The sequence below is a fragment of the Hemibagrus wyckioides genome, linkage group LG22 (assembly GCF_019097595.1).
Source record: "Hemibagrus wyckioides isolate EC202008001 linkage group LG22, SWU_Hwy_1.0, whole genome shotgun sequence".
NCBI classification, from domain to species: Eukaryota; Metazoa; Chordata; class Actinopteri; order Siluriformes; family Bagridae; genus Hemibagrus; species Hemibagrus wyckioides.
The window spans coordinates 18717969-18743882 of NC_080731.1; the positions used below are offsets into that span (position 1 = coordinate 18717969).

The 25914-nt window shown below is 40.7% G+C and overlaps 2 protein-coding genes across 2 annotated transcripts; both read right to left on the reverse strand.

Moving 5' to 3' along the window:
* Positions 1-335: 335 nt before the first annotated feature.
* Positions 336-8091, reverse strand: LOC131343145 (class I histocompatibility antigen, Non-RT1.A alpha-1 chain-like). Its single transcript, XM_058374584.1, has 6 exons — positions 7884-8091; positions 3471-3728; positions 2649-2924; positions 1891-2187; positions 1644-1798; positions 336-1495 (listed from the first exon to the last, which is right to left on the reverse strand). Exons 1-6 carry the CDS (start codon positions 7951-7953, stop codon positions 1469-1471), a joined length of 1083 nt encoding a protein of 360 aa, XP_058230567.1. The 5' UTR covers positions 7954-8091; the 3' UTR covers positions 336-1468.
* Positions 8092-23879: 15788 nt separating this feature from the next.
* LOC131343768 (uncharacterized) lies at positions 23880-25568 on the reverse strand. Its single transcript, XM_058375698.1, has 4 exons — positions 25192-25568; positions 24856-24981; positions 24756-24784; positions 23880-24018 (listed from the first exon to the last, which is right to left on the reverse strand). The coding sequence occupies exons 1-4, from the start codon at positions 25562-25564 to the stop codon at positions 23887-23889; spliced, it is 660 nt and encodes a 219-aa protein (XP_058231681.1). The 5' UTR covers positions 25565-25568; the 3' UTR covers positions 23880-23886.
* Positions 25569-25914: the final 346 nt, after the last annotated feature.

The window sequence follows — 25914 nt, forward strand, 5'->3', positions numbered from 1 at the left end:
GTATATAGTTTTCATATCATTTATTTAGTTTGTAAATGTCACATGGCCATCACGGACAATGCAGATCCAGACCACCAGAGAGCCCCTGACCCATCATTTAAACTTCTCCTGTTTATTACTCCGTTTCCCCTCTTGACCATGTTCATGTTTCATCCTAGTTTAACTCCATTCTGTTTACTGTTTGTTTCCTTTATTCCCTCTGTATTATAGAAATAAAGACCTGTATTTGCATTTGCCTCAAAAAAGGTTTCCTAACCTGTGGCATGATTATAGTTTAGTAAATAAATAAACCAACCAAAGACATTTTCTTCATGTTCTTATTTAGAAGCTATTTATTTTTTAATGAATTTATTTACAGATTAATAAATATACAGTACCACATACTACAGCACTGAGCTCAGTGGAGCAGAACAGAACAGCGCCTCATACAAACACAATCACATAGAAAACTATACACATTATTTACACAGAGCAAAAAATGTTTTACAAAACTGTACAAAAAAAAATGTACAAACAAAATTCATAAACACATTTACAAATTGTGTTTGTGTTCCTCGTCTCCATCTCCGGGTGGAAGGAAGAAACAGGATCAGCTCTGAGCTGAGATTTAATGTGAGCTCACGTTTTTCTGCTGGATTTTCAGTCCACACACAGATTTTTATTCCATATGACACTGTAAACATCATCATGTCTTACTCTCTCAGTTCAGCAGGAAGACACAATAATAATAGTAATGTAACCCCACTGGAGTCTAAAACAAAAATCTAAGGGAAAGTCCAGAAGTTTGTGTGCTGTGAGATTCTCAGTACAGCAGTGACACTGACATGACAGTGAGGTGCTGCTACAACTCAATCAGCTACTGCAGTGTTAGAGCTGGGTTTGTGTTTGTTTGTCCCTCTTCTCATACTTATACCATACTCATACGTGTTATATAGTGCTTCTTTATCTTTTATTAGGCTTTTATGTACTTAATATTATTTGTCACTTGAACACACACACACAAAAAGTGTGGTGGCTTGTTTCTTCTTTTTCTCATACTTAATAGTTTTATAAAGTGTTATATAGTGCTTCTTTATATTTTAATTAGACTTATGTACTTAATGTTATTTGTCACTTGAACACACATGTCAGCAAATGCATACCTATAAAACCTGAGATGATCGTTTTATACCTAATTTTTAGGTAAGTAGTGTCTCAGCTGCTGCTCTTACACTTCTGTTCTTTCTCTGTAGAGGTGAAGCTAGAAATTGTTTTTTGTAGACGTTTCTGCTTTTATCCACAGTAATAAATCACCTACTGATTAACTCCATAAGTTCTGATAAAGACTGAAAATGTGCAGTACCCTGGAGTCTGAGCTAAACCCACATGAAAGACGTCTGTATTCACTCTTCACACCCTGGATGGAAGCTTCAGTAGAGGAAAAGCTGGGCAGGAAATCACTCTTCAGTGTGGAGGCTCACTTACTGGTTTAGACTGGAACGTCACTGTGTGGAGTCTGAAAGACAGATGATGATCAGACACTTATTAAAGAAACTGTCTTCTGTAACTGATATTCAGGAAAGAACCAAAGTTACACTAAATATAATAATTATATTTTTTCTTCATTAAAAAAAATATTACAAAATATATAACATTTAACACACATTTAAGGGATGTAGCTCAGCTCCATTCTGATGGACTTGGGGACTTTGCGCACCAGACCCCTTTTTCTTTTGCCAGAAGAATACTCCAGCAACAAGAACAGCAACTACGACTACAGGAACAACAACGCCAGTCTTCCATCCACCTGATCCTCCATCTGTAAAATCATCACAGAGCTGAGTTACTGATGCAGCAGAAAATAAACACTTTCACTGTAAATCTGTAGTTTTATAGGAAAGTGTTTCTGACCTTTTGTGATTTGCTGCTTGTTCACATTCAGCACTAACTCCTCCTTCAAGCTGCTGTGCTGAATCACGCAGGTGTAGGTGTGTTTCTGCAGATCCTCAGCTGGGACTTTCAGAATGCTTCTCTTCTGGAAGCTTCCATCCTGGTTGGGTAACGTCTCTCTGAGCTCCACGTCCTCGTTCACGTCCTCTCCGTCCTTCCTCCAGGTGATATTCACTGCTTTGGGGAAGAAACCTGTAGCGTGACACACCACCTCTGGAGAAGGCGAGTGTTTCTGGAACACTGATGCTGTAGGAGGATCTGCAGAGACACAGAGACAGAAATATTAAAACTCCTGTTCAGATTCCTTTACTGATTGTGTAAATGACACTAGTGTGTGTACATGTGTGTGTTATAAGGAAAAAGAATGTCATAATTGTTGTGAAGGAAAAATGTAAATGTTGTATAACTGATGTAGTGAGAAAGTAGAATGTAGACTACTTGTGTCACGGTCAGAACGGAGGGTACAGCTAACCAAGGTCAACTGATAGTTTAGGAATGAAGAAAGAATAAATAAAAGTACACTTAGCTGAGAAAGACAAAAGTAAGTAGCCAATGGATGTTTTTGTTACCTTTTTGTAACATTATCAGAGTGACTGTGCAATAGTGGAGGAGTGTGTTATTAGTGTGTGTGTGTTGTAAAGGATGAAGGAGTGTGTATACTATCTGTGTGTGTGTCTAACAGCTGTATCTGCAGTAACAGAGCAGGTCACACACTTTACCTTTCTTCTTTAGAGTCTCTCTGCCATAAGACACAAACTTCTTTAACTGATCAATACAGCTGATCTTCAAATAGTCCTTCCAGTATTGAGCTTGATCTCCTGTAGGATCCCACTGCTTTATAAAGATCACAGCTTTATCATTATCTGCAGTCCAGGTTCCAGTGTTCAGATCCAGACTGATGAAATCTTCTCCATCATAACCGTACTGATCATATCCTCTAGTAGTGCTGTCATCATGGAGCTCACAGCTGTACATCCTCTGGAGTGTGTGGACTCCTACACACACAGACACACACACACACAGACACACACACACAGAGAGAGAGAGAGAGCGCGCTCTATAATTAAATTCTCATCTCTCATTTCCTACAGTTATTATAAATTATTTAGGCTTTTACTTTGAGTAAATATAAAGGATATGAAGATATTCAGAAACGTTGTGACAGTAAGAGTAATTATCAGTAAAGTGTCAGGAGGAGCAGCTCTACTGCAGAGTAGAAAGTCTTCAAACATCTTCATCTTATATTCCATATACTGAACTCTACAAGTCTCAGACACATGCAAAGAAATGATCTAAAGCACAGAAACCTTCAGAAATAATGAAATTAAACACAAAGTTCAATAAACGAAAATAAGCCCCACCTGCTTGAGGAAGGTAGAACTGCACTGGGGGTTTTGGGCTTGTTTTTTATATCCTGTTTCATTACTTAAGCATTCATTAACTGCTACAATTATTCAAATACCAAAATTATTCAGAAAACACATCCCTAGTGTGTGAGTACAGTCAGTGTGTGTATTAGTGATTACAGCTCTGACTTTCACCTTCATTTTGATTTAAGTTCCTCATTACTGTATCCACAATGTTGTGGAGGTGCTCCTGATGATTCTTCACAAGCAGTGTCTGTATGTTCCAGTAATGTGGTTCATCCGCACTGATCTTCTGTATCCACTGTATCTTTGGGATCATCTCTTTGGTCTTACAGTCATAAGACACACACTGCTCTCCATCCAGCAGACCAACAGCAGTAAAATTTATTCCTGGTGTGATGAGAGTGTGGAGGTACTGCAGAGAGTGTGTGTCTGTAAGAAGAGTAAAATAGTTTTAGTAACTCAGCACATATAAAAGAAAACTATACTAACTACTAACACCTACTGAATTAATAAGGCCACCCATCTTACCGACACACAGACTGAACATTTAAACCGAATACATTTGCAAAAAAGTTAAAACCATGGTTAGTGTTAGTCATTACAGATTATTGGGTATGAATTATTGATAAATTAATGATCGATTTAATTCATTTTAATTTAAACCTATTACACAAATGTGTAAAACCTGAAAGGGTCTGGATCTGTTCAGAACCCACTGTAGCATTTGCCAGGTTTTGTTCATCATGGAGAGAGTGTGTAAGGTTTGATTTATACACTTCATATTATAATGAACAAATGTGTTCTGAATCTGATGAAGCGTGTTTGAGGAGGATCTAAAAGATGCTCTAATTCCCAGGTCCAGTGGGAGGCGCTAATAAATCACATGTTGACATCTTCATGTGTCGATGCCTTACTGGTGAATAAACATGTAGAATTTGGGACACATCACACAATGGAATTATGTTTTACTTCCTGTTTGTGTGGGGTGAAATGTTAATTTAAACACCATAGCAACCCAGTTTAAGATGCTGCAAATGCTTTCATAATTTAATATTATGGATATATTAACATCACGCTGCTGCTTTTACTAAGCTGGTGAAATATGTCAGACTCTTCATTCATTTAAATACACGGACATTTTGTGCCACATTGAAGAATGTAGAGTGGAATTTATTTACATGGTCTGTCATATTATGATTAACTGAATCTCCATGGCAACACTGTTTGAGACATTAAAAATTAACAATGGTTTAAAACCAAAAAACATGGTTTCCCTACAGTTGAAACAAAAAATATCATGATTATTGTAGTAAAGCCATTGTTACCACAAAATTACCACGGCTTACCAAAACAATAGTTAAACATTGTTACTATATTAAAACCATGGTTTTGCCAATAGTAATTAATGCACCAAAAACATGGTTACTACACTTTTATCACAAAAAACCCGGTTGATATTCGTAAGCAATGTTCCCATTTGTTGTTAATAGAGATATGTTAACAATAACTGCTTTAGGGCTTTAACTAACGATTATTTTCATAATCGAATAATCGGGCGTTTATTGTATCGATGAATCGGATAAAAACACCACATTTTTAAATACCTTTTTATTTTCATTTCATATTAAATTCACACATTGGGTGTTACAAATATGAACGTAAAACTAAACCGTTACACTACCACAATGTTTTTTTCCAGCTTTTAAGCAGAAAACTTTTAAAACTTAAACCACAAACTGTGTTTCTTAAAAAGGCAGAACTACTAGACTACCAAGTTATGATCCATTCAGTCTTCCAGAAATTTTGCATTGCATTATTTTTAATTGGTAATAAATACTGATTAAAAACAAATATTGTTTGTTTATTTTGATCAAATTGTTTTAATTTGACAGTACTTAACAGTCTTGCACTACAACTATTAATTAACAACTAGAGATGCCACAATACTCAATATAATATTGAGTACATACGTGTATTGAACCGTGGTTTTTCGGTTTTTCCTTAAAATAATAATAACCATGCGTTTTATTACTCTCTGAACCGCCTGTGTGTTTGCCTGTACTGTATGTCTACGGGCTGAGACAGACACGCCTCCCCTCGAGTAAATATCCAATCAGTGAGTGCTAAAGTTAGGGGCGGTAACCATGCTTGCAATGCTGGTGTCAGATTTCACTCTAACTCGATTATGTGATGTGGGCTTTTCTGATGAACTTCAAGAGTCTGACGGCAGCAATTTGGCCCCTCGGTGGTGAAGGAGAGAAGAGATCTACTTCATGTATGTGGCGTTTAATCGTTGATCATTAATAAATGCATATATTTACAAAAGTAAACTGCAGACTAACTCTGTATGCCTACCAGTACTGTGTAGAACAATATAAATATCAGTAAAAGTGTCAAAAGTAAAAATGCAGAATGGCCCCTTCTAGAATAACATTTTTTTTTACTGGATTTTAAGTATTGATGTATTAATGTGCTCATCACTTTAGTGAAACATCTGGTAAAGTTAAGGCTCATCTTACTTTTTATACTGTTGAGTATTAATATTCTGAATCTGCAAAGTAACAACTGAGTTATCAAATAAATGTACTGGGTTAAAAAGTATAATATTTGCCTCCAAAATACAGTAGTACAAAATGGAAATACCCAAAATATAATTACCTCAAAACTGTACTTAAAGGGATAGTTCATCCAAAAATGCAAATTCATTTACTCACCCTCATTTACCCAAAAATCATTTACTCACCCTCATGTTGTTCCAAACCTGTATGGGTTTCTTTGTTCTGCTGAACACAAAATAAGATATTTTGAAAAAGTTGGTCCCCCAACAGCTGATGGCACTCATTGACTTCAAATAGAAGGAAAAAATACTATGGAGGTCAGTGGGTGCCGTCAACACTCTGGTTACCAACATTACTTAAAATATCTTCTTTTGTGTTCAGCAAAAAAAAAATAACTCATACAGGTTTGGAACAACATGAGGGTGAGTAAATGATGACAATTTTCTGGGGGGGGGGTGAACTCTCCCTTTAAGTACAGTAATTGAGTAAATGTACTTAGTTATATTCCACCAATGGTGTGTTGTTGTGAACCACAACACGTAGTTATGTGGCTAACATTATGTATGCTAGCTTGAAATAATTATTTTAATCTATTCTTTTCAAGGTAAAACTCAAAGCACACAAAAAGGACAGACTTAAAAGAAAGCTTCCAGCTGAGACACAGCTGCTGTATGCAGTTGAGGAAGACAGCCAGATGAAAAAGAGAATTTTGGACATGATGGAGACATTGGAGAGGCATGCATCAGAAAAGGTCAGGAAATTATCTACTAGTCTTGAGAGTCTGAGCAGCTCAATTGCAGATGGATTTTCACTACTGAGACAAGTTATAATGCATCCTCTACCACAACCATTCAACATGCCACCATACCAAACCAGGGGCCCTTATGGACACATCTATGCATCTGCGCCACCACCCACCACTACACCCGCCACATTTCCACCCAACACTACACCCGCCACATTTCCACCCGCCACTACACCCGCCACATTTCCACCCAACACTACCGTAAGTGTATCACCACACACACCTGGCTCTACCTCACCTGTGCAGAGATACGGGCAGTTTTCTTTCACACAAGCCCTTTTTCAGGATGACAATTGAAATTCCTGCCAAAATACATTAGAAGGCTATTGTTTGAGCTGCATCTTTGTATTTTATTTATTGATTTATATTATTATTATACTTTAGAGTCACGACTATGTAAAACTTTGTGTTTAAAGACTGTTGCTGAAATCCACCTGTTCTTGAGGTGTTGAATGTGTTGTGTTAGCTGTTAGGCAGCTCCGATATTCTATATACAAAACAGTTAGCACTGGAATATAAGTCTGTTATGTCTTTAATGGGCTGTCAAACCTTTTTAAAATTTGTTGTACAAAAGTTTTTCTGTAGACGGCTCATTTTGTACTATCTTGTAATTTGCGAGTGCCTCATTACACCCGAACAATCTGGCAACACTGCGTGTGAAGTCGGCGTCTCAGGCTTCTGATTGGCCAACATGGCTTTACGGTTGAGATTCTATTGCTACCTGTTGGTTTTGCATGCTCTTGACAGCGCTTCAGACCACGTTTTTGTGTTTTCATGTGGACGAGATTTATTTTAAAAACGAAGGAGGAAAAACTCCTTTTTTAACAAAAAATTACCCGTGTACGTGTGGACTAGACCTGAGTGACCTGATGTTGCGTTTTTATGATGATCGCGTTTTTTTTTTTTTTTAAATACACGCGCGCGCGGGAAACCTGCCGCTCGACCACGAGGAAGCCGCGTTTACTATCAACATAAAAATGTATAAATCAACGAAACCTCAGACAAGATCTTTTACTAATTTGCTAAAATTTTTTATAACATAAATCGGGCAAATATATCCTTTTGTAATCACCGTGCAAAAACATGCATTAACAAGAATAAACACACTTCCGTTTAATAACACACTTCTGTCAATGCAGAATAATGAGATCCGTTTATAGTCAGTCACTATTGCTTTACACAACTTTATAAATATTTTATAGTTAACGTTTCTAAACTCACCTGCTGATGCAAGATGAAGAGAAAACGTGAGAAATAGCAGAACTTTGAACACAGCGCTGCTGTCCTCCATTTCACAGTGTAGACTTTAAAACAAACACAAATAAACAAGTTCATAAATAAAATTTAGTATCACACCGGAGTGAAATCCTCACAGCGTTTACCGAGTAGCAAAACTGAAGGAGAGAGAAAACTATAGATCAAATTCAAACTTTCTTTTTCTTGTTTAATGGCGAATAACTCCTTAGGAGCATTATCGCCACCTACTGTACTGGATGTGAAGTAAGCTTACATAGGTGAGGAGTCTGAAATTTGAGAAGGGGATATTTTGGTGGATGTTAATTCAGACCGTAGGGAGTTTCTAATGCGCCCAGGCACTCGGGGGAAGTCACATGATTGTGATTGTTGATCTGATTGGTTGCTTCAAGTGGGCGGTGACTGGGTTGTATTTAGAGGCGGAGTTTTAAATCCAGTGTGTTTAGAAGAAACTGAAATGACCCATTAGTGATGGATTGTGTTGTAGGAGGTGTGTGGTGGTGTGTAGAGTATTATTACAGACAATTTATTAATGAAATCATCCAGAAAAAGATCTCAAACTCTGCAATACTATCAACTATTGCTCCCAAAATACCATATAATTATTCAAATGTATGTATTGCCATCAATATACACTGTAAGAGGAAGCCAGTCATTATTATTATTATTATTATTATAATTATAAATTTGTACAGATGCACTGCTGGCTCAGCTGATGTAAACGCAGGAGGTTCAAATTGTAAAATAAAGATTTGTGAAGCATTAAATATTCCGATTGTATTGAAAAAGGCTTCATGACTCCAAGCTTAGATTAACACTACATGCTAGTGGCTTCTGCGGGTCAGATATATTAGCAGCACCAATAAATATCTGAGTGGATGAAGTGGTGATTTATTAACATTTTTTTTTATTTTACAATGAAATAAATATACTGTGTTTGTATGACTCGTGGATAAAAATGCTTGTGTGAAACACATACAGAGTTTGGCATTTACTACAAAAGATATTATATCAAATGTCAAATCACACACATTAATTAGTACACACTACTAATGGATATATTCTCCTTATCATAATAATACATAATGTATTTCATTTCAGTTTTACATTAAATGATAAAATGAAGATATAGTGTGTAGAAAACTAATGATGTGCAAATTAGTTATGATGTATTCAGGATGTGTAAAGCAGTGGTTCCCAAAGTAGGGGGGTCAGTCAGTTCTTTCCATTCAGTCGTGACCCCTGAGGTGATTAAGACACATTAACGACACAGGAATAGTGTCAGTTGCAGCAGATCAATTTACAGCACCATCTTACACCAACATTCGGACATGTGCACATAGATAATTTTTTATGCTTAGGATATTATTTTTGCTGAAATGAAATGCTGGTTAATATCAACCAAAGACAACACAGGGAGGCCAGTGGAGGAAAGCGGAGAAGCACCACTGTCAGAAAGGCCATCGACCTCAGGTAAGGAAAGAGACCGGCGTGTGCATAAAGAGGACATCCATAAGCAGTCGGGTCAGCCTTACTCCAAGTGTCGAAAGTATCGAGAGTTATTTATCTAGTTTGGATTCAAACCAAGCACCCCTCTCTTGCTGCTAAACCAGTAGATTTTTTCAGGCGAAAAGAGCGAGAGTTACAAGGCCAAAAGAAAGTCCTAACTAAACAAACAACAATCCCCACCAAAGCTCAACAGGCATCATATGAGGTGGCAAATCTAATTGCACAGAGGCACAAAAGGCACACGCTGGAGGGAACATGCACAGGTGAGGACATTTTCTCAAAACATGACAACAAACTAAAAGATGATGGACTGTCTTGGGGTGAGTGCATCGGTGTGTGTACAGACAGTGCAGGAGCGATGCTGGGGAAAAAGAAAGGTTTAAAAGCAAGAGTCTTACAAGTGGCGCCTCACGTAAAATTAACGCATTGTATAAAATTAACACACTGTATACACAGAGAAGCTCTTGCGAGCAAAACACTTGACCCAGAACGTAAACGTGAGACTTCGATAAAAATGGTCAACTACATAAAAGCGCATTCACTCAATATCAGACTGTTTGCCACTCTCTGTAACGAACTGGGATCAGAGCATGAGTGCTTACTATTCCATACAGAAGTCAGGTGGCTTTCACGAGGGAATGTGCTCAGCCACTTGTTTGAGCTGCGGGATGAAGTGTGCTTATTTCTGATGGAGCATGGGTCCCAGCTCACTGACCACCTCACTGATCCTGACTGGTTAACAAGGCTAGAGTATTTGGCTTGCATATTTGAAAAACTGAATGGACTTAATATATCTTAAATCATCTGACATCCGACCTGGAGGACGCATTGGTTGAACTGTCAAGCGACTGAACCTTGAAGACAGTGTTTATTTCCAAGACGCTGGCTGAGTTTTGGATTTTAGTTGAGAGGGAATACCCACAGCTATCCAAGGCTGCTATGGCTGTACTGACACCGTTTTGCACTACCTACTTGTGCGAAGAAACTTTTTCGGCACTTACGTACATTACAAATAAATATAGGTCGCGACTGAACGTGGAGGATGATCTCCGAGTGGTAGTCTCCAAAATTAAACCAAGAATGGACTTGCTGTGCTCCAAGCTTTGTGCCCACCCATCTCATTAGGTGCGGTTAATGTTGAAATTTAATGATTAAATTACAATAAAAATTATATAATTGTTAGACTGTTGTGTTCTTTTGTGTTGTCTCGTGCTTTGATAGGATAATTGGTGCGTATGCGCCGTTGTGTGCAACGTTTGTATATTTTAACCATCTCCGAGGATAGTGGGGGTCGCGAGTCACTGGCACCTTTATTTTGGGGGTCGTGGGCTGAAAAGTTTGGGAACCCCTGTGTTAAAGGAAGCTATGTTCATATATGGACTTCCTATGCTGGAGTGACCTCTGGTGGTGAGACAAGTTTGTTGTGCAGGTGTAACAAGGGATTTTGGGTGATGCAAGTTTTTCGTGTGAGTTAATAAAACGTGTTGCTCTCCAGTATACACGAGTCCATCTCTATAACAAACTACATGGTGTCAGAAGTGTGCAACAACGGCAACGAAAAGGAAAAAGAAAAAGAAGAGGATAATAAGAGGACACAATGGCTGAAGGATTTCGCCGACCAGACCCTCTGATCTTTGACAGTAAGATAGCAGAAAACTGGCGAAAATTCAAACTGAAATTTGACATTTATCGCTGCAGCCCACAGTGAAAAGTCAGATAAATGACCAAATAGTTTTTTTTAATTCTTTCCTTTTTTTAAGGATGACCTTCTCATGGAATAGTTTACTTAGGCTTTGAGGCTTGAGTAGACTGTGCAAATGTATATATAGTCTCAAACAAAGCAGCTCTACTGCAGAGTAGAAATTGTTCATATTTCAAATACTGAACACTATGAGGATTCACTTTGGTGCTTTTGTGTAAAGCTGCTTTACTGTAAAAGCAGGTGTTTATATATTTATCAGAAATCGTGTCCCAACAATTAACCATTCATTAATTGCTACAGTTGCTCAAACAACAAAAACTCTGTGTACAGAATACAGAAAACAGTGTGTGTGTGTGTGTGTGTGTGTGTGATTAAAGCTCTGAGTTTCACCTTCATTTTTATTCAGGCTCTCCATTACTCTAGCTGCAGTGTCTTGGAGTTGGTCCTGACGATCCATCACACACTCTGTCTCTCTCTTCCAGTAATCTGGTTCATAATCTTTGAGCTTCTGTATCCACTCTGTTTTGGGATCATCATCTTGATGTTACTGTCATAATACACAACCTGCTCTCCATCCACCAGACCCACAGCAGTGAACTCTGGGAAATTTGTTCCTGATCTGACAGCAGTGTAGAGGTACTGCAGAGAGTGTGTGACTGTAAAAGATTACAATATTTTTAGTAACTCAGCACATATAAAGAAAACTATAAAGTTTAGCAAAATCCAGGCCGATGTCACCAACACCTACTGAATTATTTTTTTGCAATAAAATGCAATAATAAATGTAAAAAAAATTATGATCAATTTAATCAATTTTAAGTTAAATCTAAAACACAATAAAATGTGTAAAACCTGAGGGGTCTAAATCTGTTCAGAACACATAACAGCATTTGCCAGATTTTGTTAATCACTGAGGGAGTATGTAAGGATTGATTGATAAGTTTCATATCCAGGTGGTGGCACTATGACAATGAATTAAAATAAATATACAGATGTGATTAAACCTCATCACTGACCACACGTGAAATCTGAGGCACATCAGATGAGGTACAGGTGAATTACACATCACCATGGCAACACTGTTTAAAATATAGCCAGTTCCGTTGGATGTTAGCATCATAAATGTATTTATATCATGCTGAGAATAAATTATATTACTCCAATTTAATGAATCTAATTTAACCCTTTATGTAGTATATTAAAAGGCTTGATTTATCAGCTGCACTTCATCATGCCAGGGGGTCATTATAATAAACATCTGAGTCAGTTACTCGTGTCATGTGTCTGTGACTCGACATCATTTAAGACACACCAGAACTTTCAAGCACATCACACATACAGGGGAAATATGCCACACTTTCTGTTCAAGTGGTTTGATAGATTAATTGATCACACTGACGCAGCAAGACTGCATAAGCCATCAAAAATGTATCTGATATTCAACATGAATCTTGATCATTATGCTGAATACATTTGTTCTGACAAAGCATTGAGGAGGATCTAAAAGAAACTCTAATTCCCACTGCCAGTAGGTGGCGCTAATAAATCACCACTGATGAACACATGCTAATGCTGTATTGTTCAGTGAACCTGTATATTTTGGGACACATCACATTTGGAATTGTGTCTTACTTCCTGTTTTTTCTGGTGTGACATGTTAATTGATTTAATCACCATAGCAACACTGAGACGTCACAAATTCCTTCATAATTTAATATTATGAATATATTGACATCATGCTGCTGCTTTTATTAAGCTGGAGAAAGATGTCAGACTTCATCACAGTTAAACTACTGCAAATGTAAGAAAATGTCTATTAATAAAAAACAAACACTGAAGCTAACATGAACCCAACACTGTGACTCTACTGTAAGACTGAAAAACTTCAACATTCTTGTCTCACTGCACTGCAGAATGTGAACAGAGCTACAGGAGATGTGAGATTTGTGCTGTTCTAAAACAGAAAATACAGCACAGTCCTCAGTGCAAGTAACCCACTGACAGGTACAGATTTTATTTTGGGAGGCGTCATTCAGAAATAAGGTCATGTCGTCAGCCAGCTGGCTAATAATAATTTTGTGATTAATTGTGATACCTTGTAAATTACTAGTGGAAACGTGCAGAGCCAAAAATTAAGAGGCAAGTAAGAATAAATATGGAGATATGGGACAGCCTTGTCTTACTCCACGTGACAAACTGAATCTTGGTGAGGTTCCGAATTTTAATTTAATAGCCCTATTATTATCTCTGTATAATGTCCTAATGGGTCTACAGAAATAAGTACCAAACCCAAATTTAGCAACAGCCTGAAATATGAACTTGTGCTCAAGTGAATCAAAGGCTTTGTAAAAGTCTAAAAAAAAAAAAAAAGCAGGAAACTGTCATTAGGGACGAGATCCTCGTAATCTAAAAGATCTAAGACTAATCTTATATTATTTGTAATGTGACGTTTCTCCACAAAACCTGATTGTGATTCATCAATAATAGAGTTAAGGACATCTTTAATTCTCCTTGCTAAAACTGTAGCTAAAATTTTATTAGCATTATTTAAAAGGGTGATTGGCCTCCAGTTCTCTAGACATTCTCTATCTTTGTTGGGTTTGGGTATCAGAGTGATGACTCCTTGTGTCATGGTTGGTGGAAGTGCTTCCAATTCAAAACTTTCCTCAAACATTTTTAATAAGAAACGAGATATGTTTTTGTCAAACATATTAATTGCCAGTAGAATTTCCGATTCAGATACATCACCATCACAAGCTTCATCTTCCAAGGAAATAATTTTGATTTTATTAAGAGAGTCAAAAAAGGATTTGGCTGAATTATCACAATATCTCGACGTATATAAGTTATTATAGAATTCTGAGCAAAAAGCAGCTCTCTACTCAGGATTATCAAGAACTCCAACATTTGTTCGGAGACGATCAACAGAGATATTCATAGCATTGGATCTTTCCAACCTGAAGAAATAGGCCGAGTTTTGTTCTTCTTCCAGCCATTTTCCCCTGGATCTGATATAGGCTCCTTTAGCTTTTGCTCTATACAGCTCATCTGACTTATTCTGTAGTTTGCAGTATTCAATGTTTTGGGTATCTGTCAATGGTTCCTTAAAAGATAAAGCAGACAGCTGCAAAAGAACTTCATCTTCTATTAATCTATTTTGCTTTGCTATATCACTTCCAAATTTTCTTAAGAATTTCCTTAATTCATATTTTAGAAGCTCCCAATTGCGTCCATAAGCTTTTTCTGATTCAGCCCTTTCCCAGTAAACCCGGATCAACTCGTCAATCTGTTGCTTGACCTTTTCATACTTAAGAAGGGAAGTATTTAATTTCCGGAGTAACGCTTTAGAAGTATGGATTGTAGAATTTTGTAATATATTAACCAAAATATAAATGGCATTATGGTCAGTCAGTGGACTGTTGCTAATATTAATAGAGATAGTATAGTTTCTTAAAGTTTTAGAGATCAGCCAATAATCAATTCTGGTTTGCCTTGACCGGTCTTTACTACACCAGGTGTACTGTATTAAATCTTGATACAATTCTTTCCAGATGTCAATTACATCAAATTTATCCATAAATACTGTAAGATTTGAGTTTGGAGAAGCTGCTTTCCTTGGAGGGTGTCGATCTAGCATGTTATTCATTACTATGTTAAAATCACCTCCTAAAATCAGAAAGGCAGAGGGATATTTCCGATCTAGCATGTGAAAGAGAGTGCAGTTTTTCACACCAGAGTTGTATCCATAAATATTCACAATAACTACTATAAATTGATTGACCACAATTACAATTAGCAAGAAGTGACCTGAAGGGTCAATATTGGTTTCCAGAATACTACCATTAAAGTTATACTTCATAATCCCTACTCCAGCAGAATAATCTAACCCGTGTGACATATGTCATTGCCCCACTGTGACCTCCAAAATTTAGTGTCTTTAGATGTAGAGTGACTTTCCTGGAAAAAAACAGAAATCTACTTTGTGCCTCTTAGCAAACAAAAATAAAGCCTTCCTTTTAGCATTATTTTTCAAACCCCTGGCAGTTAAAGACAACAAGGACAAAGACATAAAAATGGGACAAGAGAATAATACCTAAAGAACTAGGTGTTGAACAAGATATCAATTACAGAAGAAAAAATTTCAGCAGAATAACCCAAACAATGCGATAGTTCGCCTGACTCTGTAACAAGGAATATGAGTATAAGGGCTTGAGTAAAGTCTTTGCAATATCCCACGGATGGATTCAAAAGTAAATAGTCCAAACTTATGACCAATGTACCAACTGAGTTAAGGAGCCAGAGAAATAATATCAACGATTCCTCCAAGTCGTCTGGTTCCAGACTCTAGTTAAAAATAACAGTCTACTATCTATCCATCCTGTTTGACATGAAAAGATGAAACAAACGCGGCGCAGTTCGTGCTTTCCCGTTCCGTGGACATCAGAGAAAGTTACCTGGTGTGTGGAAACTCGGATGAGGATGCCACAGCATCATTCTGCCCAACTGATCTTTGGCAGAAATCATTTTACCGTCAATATAAGCAAACGGGCCTCTGAAGCCTGCTCTTTCCCCCTCTTTTCTCGCTTGTTCGACAAAAGGCCAAAGTTTGTTCCTGGCGTCTTTAGAGCTTTGCGTCAAGTCATCGAAGATCCCAATTTTCCCTTCTTTAAGGACGGCGGCATCCCTCCAGATCTGATCTCGGACGTTGCGTGAAATCAATCAATTAATCAATCAATCACTGTACGATGATGTGGCGGCTGGAGCGCGCTTCTTCAAAGCGAGGACCCAGTCTATGGGCAACATCAAGCGTGTAGCTGAGCTGGTCTGCTATCTGAGGAGAAACTTTGCTGAACAGATCGATCACAGTCTTCCGGACGTCTTCTCCTCGATGCTCCGGAATACCGGACACTCGTAGATTCCACCTCCTCTTATAAGCATCCAGTTCGTCGCATTTCTCATGCAGCACACAGTACTCCTTTGCGAGTGATTTCACCCTGCTCTGTAATGAATTCACCTTGCCTGTTACCTCTTCTACCTGACTATTCATAAACTCAAGCGCCTCAGTCGCACTGTATAACGAACTTGTATTATCTTTCACTGTTGTTTCGAGGGATTGCATGCGAGTCAGAAATTCCACTTGCATTTTTTAGGCTCGCTCCAAAACTTCCAGCAGGTGCGAGTTGGAGACCATCTGATTGTCCGCTGCCATCCTGTAGACCATTCTTAATTTTTTGGAAGGCGGTTTAGGAGTTTCAGGCAGGGGAATTTTCCATCCAGAGGTGTTCGCTGCTTCGTTCCCTTTGAACGCGGCATCCAGAGATTTCTTTGCGTACGAATGCATGGCAAGCCTATCTGCTTCCATCACACTCGTTTAAAAAATTAGAAAATCGGAAGAACGGAAAAAGACTCACTTAGACCAGTAAAGAAATTACTATTAGCCCATATACCCTTTTACATATGTCAACTACAAACCTAGTACAGAGCTTCAGCACATGGATGTTACTCTGTCGCCATCTTGGCTCCCCCCCCAGTCTTTTATCATAATATTATGCAGAGGCGTTCCGGGGAAGTCACACGATTCTGATTTTTGATCTGATTGGTTGCTTCAGTGTTCGGTGATTGGGTTGTTTTTAGAGGTGGAGCTTTAAATCCAGTGGATTCAGTGTGTTAAAAGAAACTGAAATGACCCATTATTGATGGATAGTGTTGTAGGAGGTGTGTGGTGGTGTTGTGTAGAGTATTATTACAGACAATTTAATAATGAAATCATCCAGAAAAAAATCTCAAATGCACCATGAACATTTCCCCCACAAAAAGATAAATACCTCATAATTATTCAAATGTATGTATTGCCATCAATATACACTGTAAGAGGAAGCCAGTCATTATTAGGATATGTAACACATTCAAATGATTATTATTAATATAAATTTGTACAGATTCACTGCTGGCTCTGTCCTCAGCAGCTGATGTAAACGCAGGAGGTTCAAATTGTAAAATAAAGATTTGTGAAGCATTAAATATTCCGACTGTATTGAAAAAGGCTTCATTACTCCAAGCTTTGATTAACACTACATGCTAGTGGCTTCTGCTGGTCAGATATATTAGCAGCACCAATTGTCAGGGATGGCAGGTGAGGACCCAAATGCAGAACACAGTCCGAGTTCAAACTTAGAGTCTTTATTAAGAACGGCACAAAGAATGGCAGAGTTCTCAGTCAACTTCAATAGAGAACAGGTTAAACGTAGGACAGGCAGAGTCATAAGCAGCATACAGTCCAATAATCCAAATCCAGAGAACAGGTTAAACGTAGGACAGGCAGAGTCATAAGCAGCATACAGTCCAATAATCCAAATCCAGAGAACAGGTTAAACGTAGGACAGGCAGAGTCATAAGCAGCATACAGTCCAATAATCCAAATCCAGAGAACAGGTTAAACGTAGGACAGGCAGAGTCATAAGCAGCATACAGTCCAATAATCCAAATCCAGAGAACAGGTTAAACGTAGGACAGGCAGAGTCATAAGCAGCATACAGTCCAATAATCCAAATCCAGAGAACAGGTTAAACGTAGGACAGGCAGAGTCATAAGCAGCATACAGTCCAATAATCCAAATCCAGAGAACAGGTTAAACGTAGGACAGGCAGAGTAATCGATTGAAGGAAGGCAGAGACAAACCAGGCAGACAGGAACTGAAGAAAAGGGCAGGATGCTGTCTCAGGAGCTCAAGGCTGACTGAAGAGACCATCTGGCAAGGAGCATGGACTGCCCGCTGGCTTATATAGAGCTGACGAGCATAAAATGGCGGAAACCGGAAATGAGATCGTGAAACCGGAAGTTGCATCCCGGAACTGGAAGTGGCAACACGGAACCCGGAAATGCATGCCTGACAGTACCCCTCCCTCCACGGGGCGTCTCACGACGCCCCTCCTGGTTGACCAGGGTGCTCGCGGTGGAACCGGGAAACAAGGTCGGGATCAAGGATGTGACGAGCGGGCACCCAGGAGCGTTCTTCAGGGCCGTAGCCCTCCCAGTCGACAAGATACTGGAGACCTCTACCCCGACGTCTGGAGCGTAGAAGGCGGCAAACCGTATAAACAGGGCCTCCATCAATGATCCGGGCGGGAGGAGGGGGTCTGGTGGAGGGAACCAGCGAACAGGCTCGGACAGGCTTGAGTCTGGAGACGTGGAACGTAGGGTGGATGCGAAGGGCCCGGGGTAGCTTGAGTCGGACGGACACCGGATTGAGCACTTTAGAGATTGGGAACGGACCAACAAAGCGAGGGGCGAGCTTCCGACAGGCGATTTTCAGGGGCAGATCCCGACTGGACAGCCAAACACGTTGGCCAACATGGTAAGGTGGTGCCGGGTGGCGCTTACGATTGGCCCATCGAGCATAGCTTTTGGATGAGCGGAGAAACACTAAGCGGGTCCTCCTCCAGACCCGACAACACCGTTTAACCAGAGCAAGGGCAGAGGGAACCGAGGCCTCTAATTCTTGGGAAGAGAATAGAGGTGGTTGATAGTCGTAAGCGGCCTGGAAAGGGGAGAGGCCTGTGGCTGCTGAAGGAAGAGAGTTGTGGGCATATTCGACCCAAATGAGGTTGGATGACCAGGATGTAGGGTCTTCAGAACAGAGGATTCTGAGCCCAGTCTCCAACTCTTGGTTCAATCGCTCCGTCTGGCCGTTGGTCTGCGGGTGGAAGCCAGATAAAAGGCTAATGGAGGTACCCAGGAGGTGACAGAACTCCTTCCAGAATCTCGAGGTGAACTGAGGCCCCCGGTCAGACACAATATTGCGAGGTAATCCGTGTAGGCGGAAGACATGAAGTAGTAGCATCTGGGCAGTCTCCTTGGCGGAGGGAAGCTTGGCCAAGGGCACGAAATGGACCATCTTCGAGAATCGGTCCACCACCGTAAGGATGGTAGTGTGGCCGGCAGAAGGAGGTAGTCCGCTGACAAAGTCCAGGGAGATGTGGGACCAAGGTCGTCTGGGGGTCGGAAGGGGGCGCAGGAGCCCGGCCTGTGGGGTCCTGGACGATTTCTGCTGAGCACAGGTGGGACAGGCTGCCACAAATCTCTGGACATCGTGCTTGAGTGATGGCCACCAGAAACGCTGTTGGAGAGTAGACAAGGTACGGGAAACCCCGGGATGACAAAAGAGGCGGTTGCTGTGACACCACTGGATGACCTGAGACCTAAGGTGATCAGGGACAAAGAGTCTGTTCCTGGGGCAGTTGCCTGGAATCTGTATCCCTGCGATGGCCTGCTGCACTTTCCTTTCGATCCCCAGATGAAGAGTACGGATGGTTACCGACGAAGGGAGGATGTGTTCAGGAGCTGGGTCATCCTCATCGGGGGTGAATAGTTGTGAAAGGGCGTCCGGTTTACCATTCTTAGAACCAGGGCGGAATGAGAGGGTGAAGTTAAAACACCCAAAAAACAGCCCCCAACGAGCCTGTCGAGGATTGAGTCTTTTGGCTGTCTGAAGGTATTCAAGATTTCTGTGGTCAGTCCATACAATGAAAGGCTGCTCAGTGCCCTCCAACCAGTGGCGCCACTCCTCCAGGGCCAGTTTCACAGCCAGAAGCTCCCGTTCACCGATGGCGTATTTCTGTTCAGCTGGGGAAAGGCGGTGAGAGAAAAAGGCACAGGGGTGGAGTCGGTTGTCCTTAGAAGCCCTTTGAGACAGGATGGCCCCCACCCCACAGTCAGATGCATCCACCTCCACCACAAACTGGCGCGATGGGTCCGGAAGAATCAGGATGGGAGCAGTAGTGAAGAGCTTCTTGAGTTGGGCAAAGGCTAGCTCAGCCTCTGGAGTCCATGAGAAGGGGTGTAGCGAGGAAGTGAGTCGGTGCAGGGGTGCCGCAAGGGCACTGTAACCTCTGATGAACTTCCAGTAGAAATTAGCGAACCCTAGGAAACGCTGGAGCTGCTTACGGCTTTCAGGGCGCTGCCAGTCCCTCACAGCCTCCACCCGCATGGGATCCATCTGTATGCTACCGGCCGAGAGTATGAAACCCAAAAACGTGGTGCTGGAGGTGTGGAATTCACACTTCTCGGCTTTCACATACAGACAGTTTTGAAGCAGGCGACGGAGCACCGACCGGACATGGTGAACATGCTCCTCCAGGGAGTGGGAGAAAATGAGGATGTCATCCAAGTACACAAAGACAAACTGGTTTAGGAAGTCCCGGAGGATGTCGTTGACCAGGGCTTGAAAAACAGCAGGGGCATTCGTGAGCCCGAACGGCATTACCAGATATTCATAATGGCCTGTTGGGGTGTTGAAAGCAGTCTTCCATTCGTCACCCTCTCGAATACGCACCAGATGATAGGCGTTGCGGAGATTGAGTTTGGTGAAGACAGTGGCTCCCTGGAGGAGTTCGAAGGCAGTAGACATGAGGGGTAATGGGTAACGGTTCTTGGTAGTAATGGCATTAAGCCCCCGGTAGTCGATGCATGGACGCAAGGACCCATCCTTCTTCCCTACAAAGAAGAACCCAGCCCCAGCAGGTGAGGAAGACGGACGAATGATCCCGGCCGCGAGGGAATCTTGAATATATTGGGTCATAGCCTCTCTTTCGGGTCCCGAAAGCTGGTAGAGCCGGCCCCGGGGAGGGGTAGTGCCAGGCAGGAGGTCAATAGCGCAGTCATATGGACAATGAGGGGGTAAAGAGGAGGCTCTGACCTTGCTGAATGCCATCCCCAGGTCATGATAATCGGAGGGTACTAAGCTGAGGTCAGGGGGTGGTTCGTCCATGTCAGACACCTTGGTCGGAGGTACAGATCCTAGGCAATGGCCTAGGCAGTAGGTGCCCCAATCCAGAATACGGCCGCTGGTCCAGTCCACGTGAGGATTGTGCTTCCGGAGCCATGGAAAACCCAACATAACAGGGGCAAATGGTGAAGGGATCAGAAGAAAGGACAACCACTCTTGGTGATGTTCAGAGATGGACAAGCAAGGGTTTAGTGCATTGGGAGGCATGATGGAGGACGTGGCCGTCTAAGGCCCGAACTTGGAGGGGCGAGAACAGAGGCACCGTCTCAAGGCCTAGTTGTTTAGCCAGGTCTTGATCCATAAATTCAGAGTCGGCTCCGGAGTCCACAAAGGCAGATAGGTCGTAGCCTCGCTGGTCAACTGAGATGTGGATCTTGAGCAGTGGCTTGGAAGGGACTGATGGTCGTAGGCTCGCCGCTGGCCCCTCTTTCAGCGACGAGCCCGGCCTTTTGCTGGACAGGAAGCGGCAAAATGTCCAGCCTCTCCACAGTACAGGCATAGTCCTGAGGCCCGACGACTGTCCTTCTCAGCAGGGGATAAGTGACGACGACCAATCTCCATGGCACGGGAGAGAGGAAGGCTCCTGGATGCGGAGACAGGGAGGGTAGGAGAAGGCGGGGGGCGAGAGACAGTGGGTCGGTAGTTGGGTTGTCCAAGACGTCGGGCTGACCTTTCAGTTTGGCGTTCCCGAATGCATCGATCGATGCGGGTAGCCAGGGCGATCAGGTCGTCGAGGTCGGCTGGTAGCTCCCGGGCAGCGAGCTCATCCTTAATTTCAGAAGCCAGCCCCCGATAGAAGGCATCAGAGTGCGGTGGCATTCCACCCGCTGTCGATGGCAAAAGTGCGAAAATCCACCGCATATTCCGCCACGGTTAGGCTCCCTTGTGAGGCTTCAAAGAGGGAGCGTGCCGCATCCTGCTGGGGAGCAGAGGTGTCAAAAACCTTGCGGAGTTCATTGGAAAAAGACTCAAAGGAGGAGCAGAGTGCAGACTGACGTTCCCACTCGGCGGTTGCCCAGAGCTTGGCCTTGCCTGACAACAGGGAGATGACATATGCTACCTTGGAGCGGTCTGATGGGAAGGAAGAGGGTTGAAGTTCAAAGGTCACTGAGCATTGCATCAGAAATGCACGGCATAGTCCTGGTTCACCGGAGAAGCGTTCGGGGTGAGGCAGGTGTGGCTCTCGAAGATGACCTGGTGAGCTCGTGGGTGTCGTTGTCGCCGAGGGAGCTGAAGAGGGTGGAGTGACTGAAAGCTGATTCATGCGACGGATCAGTTCGTGTGTAGCCGAGACGAGATCCTGGAGACGACGTTCGTGAGAGGTGGAGGTCTCAGATAAGGAGCTTAGAAGGGCTTGCATGTTCTGTGGCTCTGCTGGATCCATGTTGGCCAGATGATACTGTCAGGGATGGCAGGTGAGGACCCAAATGCAGAACACAGTCCGAGTTCAAACTTAGAGTCTTTATTAAGAACGGCACAAAGAATGGCAGAGTTCTCAGTCAACTTCAATAGAGAACAGGTTAAACGTAGGACAGGCAGAGTCATAAGCAGCATACAGTCCAATAATCCAAATCCAGAGAACAGGTTAAACGTAGGACAGGCAGAGTAATCAACTGAAGGAAGGCAGAGACAAACCAGGCAGACAGGAACTGAAGAAAAGGGCAGGATGCCGTCTCAGGAGCTCAAGGCTGACTGAAGAGATCATCTGGCAAGGAGCATGGACTGCCCGCTGGCTTATATAGAGCTGACGAGCATAAAATGGCGGAAACCGGAAATGAGATCGCGAAACCGGAAGTTGCGTCCCGGAACCGGAAGTGGCAACACGGAACCCGGGAATGGATGCCTGACACCAATAAATATCTGAGTGGATATCTGAAATATCTGAGTTTTTATTTTATTTTAGCATGAAATAAATATAATGTGTTTGTATGACTCGTGGATAAAAATGCTTGTGTGAAACACACACACAGGTTGTTATTTACTACAAAAAACATTATATCAAATGTCAAATCACACAAATATAGAATCAATTTGAAATAATTGTAATTTATTTCACTATCAGTGTGTTGATCCCCAATAGGGGGAATTATAAGGAATGATACAGCAGTTTTTAAACACTGTAATTATGAAGAAAGAAAAAGAAAAAAGAAATAGTCTTTATTTGTCACGTATACATTACAGCACAGTGAAATTCTTTCTTCGCATATCCTATCCTTGGAGGTTGGGGTCAGAGCACAGGGTCAGCCATGATACAGCACCCCTGGAGCAGAGAGGGTTAAGAGCCTTACTTAAGGGCCCAACAGTGGCCCTTAACCCAGACGCAGAGCCTTAACCACTTGAGCCACCACCACTAATGATTAATTACCATCATAATAACACATTAATCTCCTTATCATAATAACACATAATACTTTAAATTAATTTCATTTCAGTTTCACATTAAATGATAAAATGTAGATAGAGTGGAAGGAAGATGAGAAAAGACAAAGAAGGAAAGAGCAGTGAGTTAGCAAGGTTTAGAGGAAGGAATGCTTATCAGAGGAGGAATGGAGCAGAAGAGAAGACAGGAATAACATCTCAAGATGACAGCAGAGAAGGACCAAGGGCTGCATTACATATATATTCACATTTTACATAGAAAGATATGACACTGGGATCATGGTAAAAAAGTGACAAAAAAGTCAGATTTTCAAAATTGACACATTAATGACTCAATCTCAGTGAAAAACTAAATCCAGAAATAAAACAAACCATTTCAGACTCCTGAGATTTTACTTGAAACAAGTGGACTAGTAAATATTCTTTTATCATTTCACTGAAAGACTAGATTCATGTGGATATTATGCTGGATCATATCATATTAGATTACATTCAATGTGAATCAATTCTATAACTGTGATGTTATAAAAGATACAGTTCCACCAGGGATATCAGTTTCATGTGAAGTAAGCAGTAAATAATATGTGACATTATGTTCACACATTCCTCTGTCCCACTGAAGAATATACAACATGTGGATCCTCCTTTACATCGTGTCTCTTGTTCCTCTTGGTTTTCTTCTTAGAGAACTGAAGTGCAGCGTAATTCACAGAGTCCGAGTCAGAAACCTGCAGGAACACAGAAGATACACAGAGACCATAAAATATAAAAATAAATCAGGGACACTGAATATATTTTATATAGAGGTTCTTAATGAGCCGAAGTGATCTTTATTAGAGATCATAAAGCCCTTGTGGTAGAGATTTTAAAAATTATTAAATTTACATTAATAATAATTATAATAGTTATGAACATGTTTGGTCACATGAATTAAACATTCTAACCCAAACTTCAATAACTCATAAACAAGTAGTCTATAAATAATATCTAAATATATTAATATTGATATAACCTTCTGTCAGTGGAGTTATTAATGATAGAAAAAAGCTCTATGACTAATAAACAGAGGAAATATATTTGTATTTAAATAATTGTCCTGGGAGTTTTATTTCAGAGTCTGAAAAATATAAGAAATGTTTGAGGAAATGTGTGAAAGATATAGTGTTCATTATTATTATTATTATTATTAATTTTTTATTATTATAAAAATTACACAAAATATGGTAAATATCCAGCTGCTGTAAGTTTTTGTTTTGTTTGTTTGTTTTCCAAATAAAGGTTTTTTACTTAAATAAATAAATAAATAAATAAATAAATAAATAAATAAATAAATAAATAAATAAATAATAAATTCTTCATCAGGACAAAATAAACACCCCAGATTTACTGATTTGTGATTAATCAGTGTGAATCATTCTGGAGGTCTGTGTAAGTGTGTGTGTGTTTAATCGATTCTCACAATTACCTTTTTAACTTCTGTTTTACCTTCAGCACCTAACGCAACACAAAACAAAGATTATTATTATTATTATTATTATTATTATTAGAGGAGTATATATTTTTACCTCTGTGTGTTTTTCTGTGCTTCAGGATGATGAAGATCAGGACAGTGAGAAGAAACACAATCACTGCACCAAACACCACAATCAGCATGAAGAACACAGCAGGAGACACAGAACCTGGGAGACAAACTTTAAAGAAAGTGTTTTAATCATTAAACCTGCATCAGATTTTAATATAAAATGTACCGAAACCTTTGAGAGAAAAAACAACAACAAACCTGTTGCTTTGTTCAAGTTCTCAGGAAATATTTTATTCATACCTGAAAGAAGAAACATTAATTATAGAACCTCAGTCACATTAATCAACTTTTACTGAAACTCTTCACTCTATAAATTTACCTTTCACTTGTAAATAGGTGGAGTTTCTAAATTTAACTTGGTCCAGTTGTGTGAAGCTGCAGTAATAGAGTCCTGTATCAGAGACGTTTACTGCAGTGATTGTGAGAGACGTTTTACTGCTATGAACAGACATCACTATTCTCTCACTCTCACTAAAGAAGTAACACGTCTCTGATGGAGCTGATGTCCTAAACTTTTTACACCCAAGAAGAAGTGGAACTGAATCACTCGTGTGTTTAAACCAGAAGATGAAAGATGTAACACTCAGATCATGTTGGCACCAAATAGTGACATTATCTCCAGCTTCTGCCTCCATAGTTAAAGAGCTCAGAGTCTCTGAGAGCAAACCTGCAACACAGAAAACACTCCACATTTTAACACCATCACAGACTTATACAAATCAGTATTAAGGTACACTTGCACACAGTATTTGAAGCTATTTGGCAGGTAGGTTGTTCCAATCTTTTATGGATATAGACTGCCTCAAATCCTTCTGTCTCTTAATGAAATCCTAGAAAGACTGGATGAGTTGAGATCAGAGCGTTGCGGAGGTTAAACCATCACTTCTTGTAATTCTATGTATTGAAGAAAGTTCTTAATGACATTGGCTATATGTTTGGGGTTGTTGTCCTGCTGCAGAATAAATTTGCTGTCAAACAGATGCATCCCTGATGGTATTACATCTCCAAAACTCCAACTCCATTTGCAGAAATGCAGCTCCAA

Coding starts and splice junctions, on each gene's coding strand:
- LOC131343145 (XM_058374584.1), bottom strand. CDS start 7,953: ATGGAGGACAGCAGCGCTGTGTTCAAAGTTCTGCTATTTCTCACGTTT. Junction 3,729..7,883: donor TCTTCATCTTGCATCAGCAG/GTGAGTTTAGAA, acceptor CTCTTCTTACAG/ACACACACTCTCTGCAGTAC. Junction 2,188..2,648: donor AGAGACTCTAAAGAAGAAAG/GTAAAGTGTGTG, acceptor GTGTCTCTGCAG/ATCCTCCTACAGCATCAGTG.
- LOC131343768 (XM_058375698.1), bottom strand. CDS start 25,564: ATGTGGAGTGTTTTCTGTGTTGCAGGTTTGCTCTCAGAGACTCTGAGC. Junction 24,785..24,855: donor GCACAGAAAAACACACAGAG/GTAAAAATATAT, acceptor GTGTTGCGTTAG/GTGCTGAAGGTAAAACAGAA. Junction 24,019..24,755: donor GTAAAACAGAAGTTAAAAAG/GTAATTGTGAGA, acceptor GTGTTCCTGCAG/GTTTCTGACTCGGACTCTGT.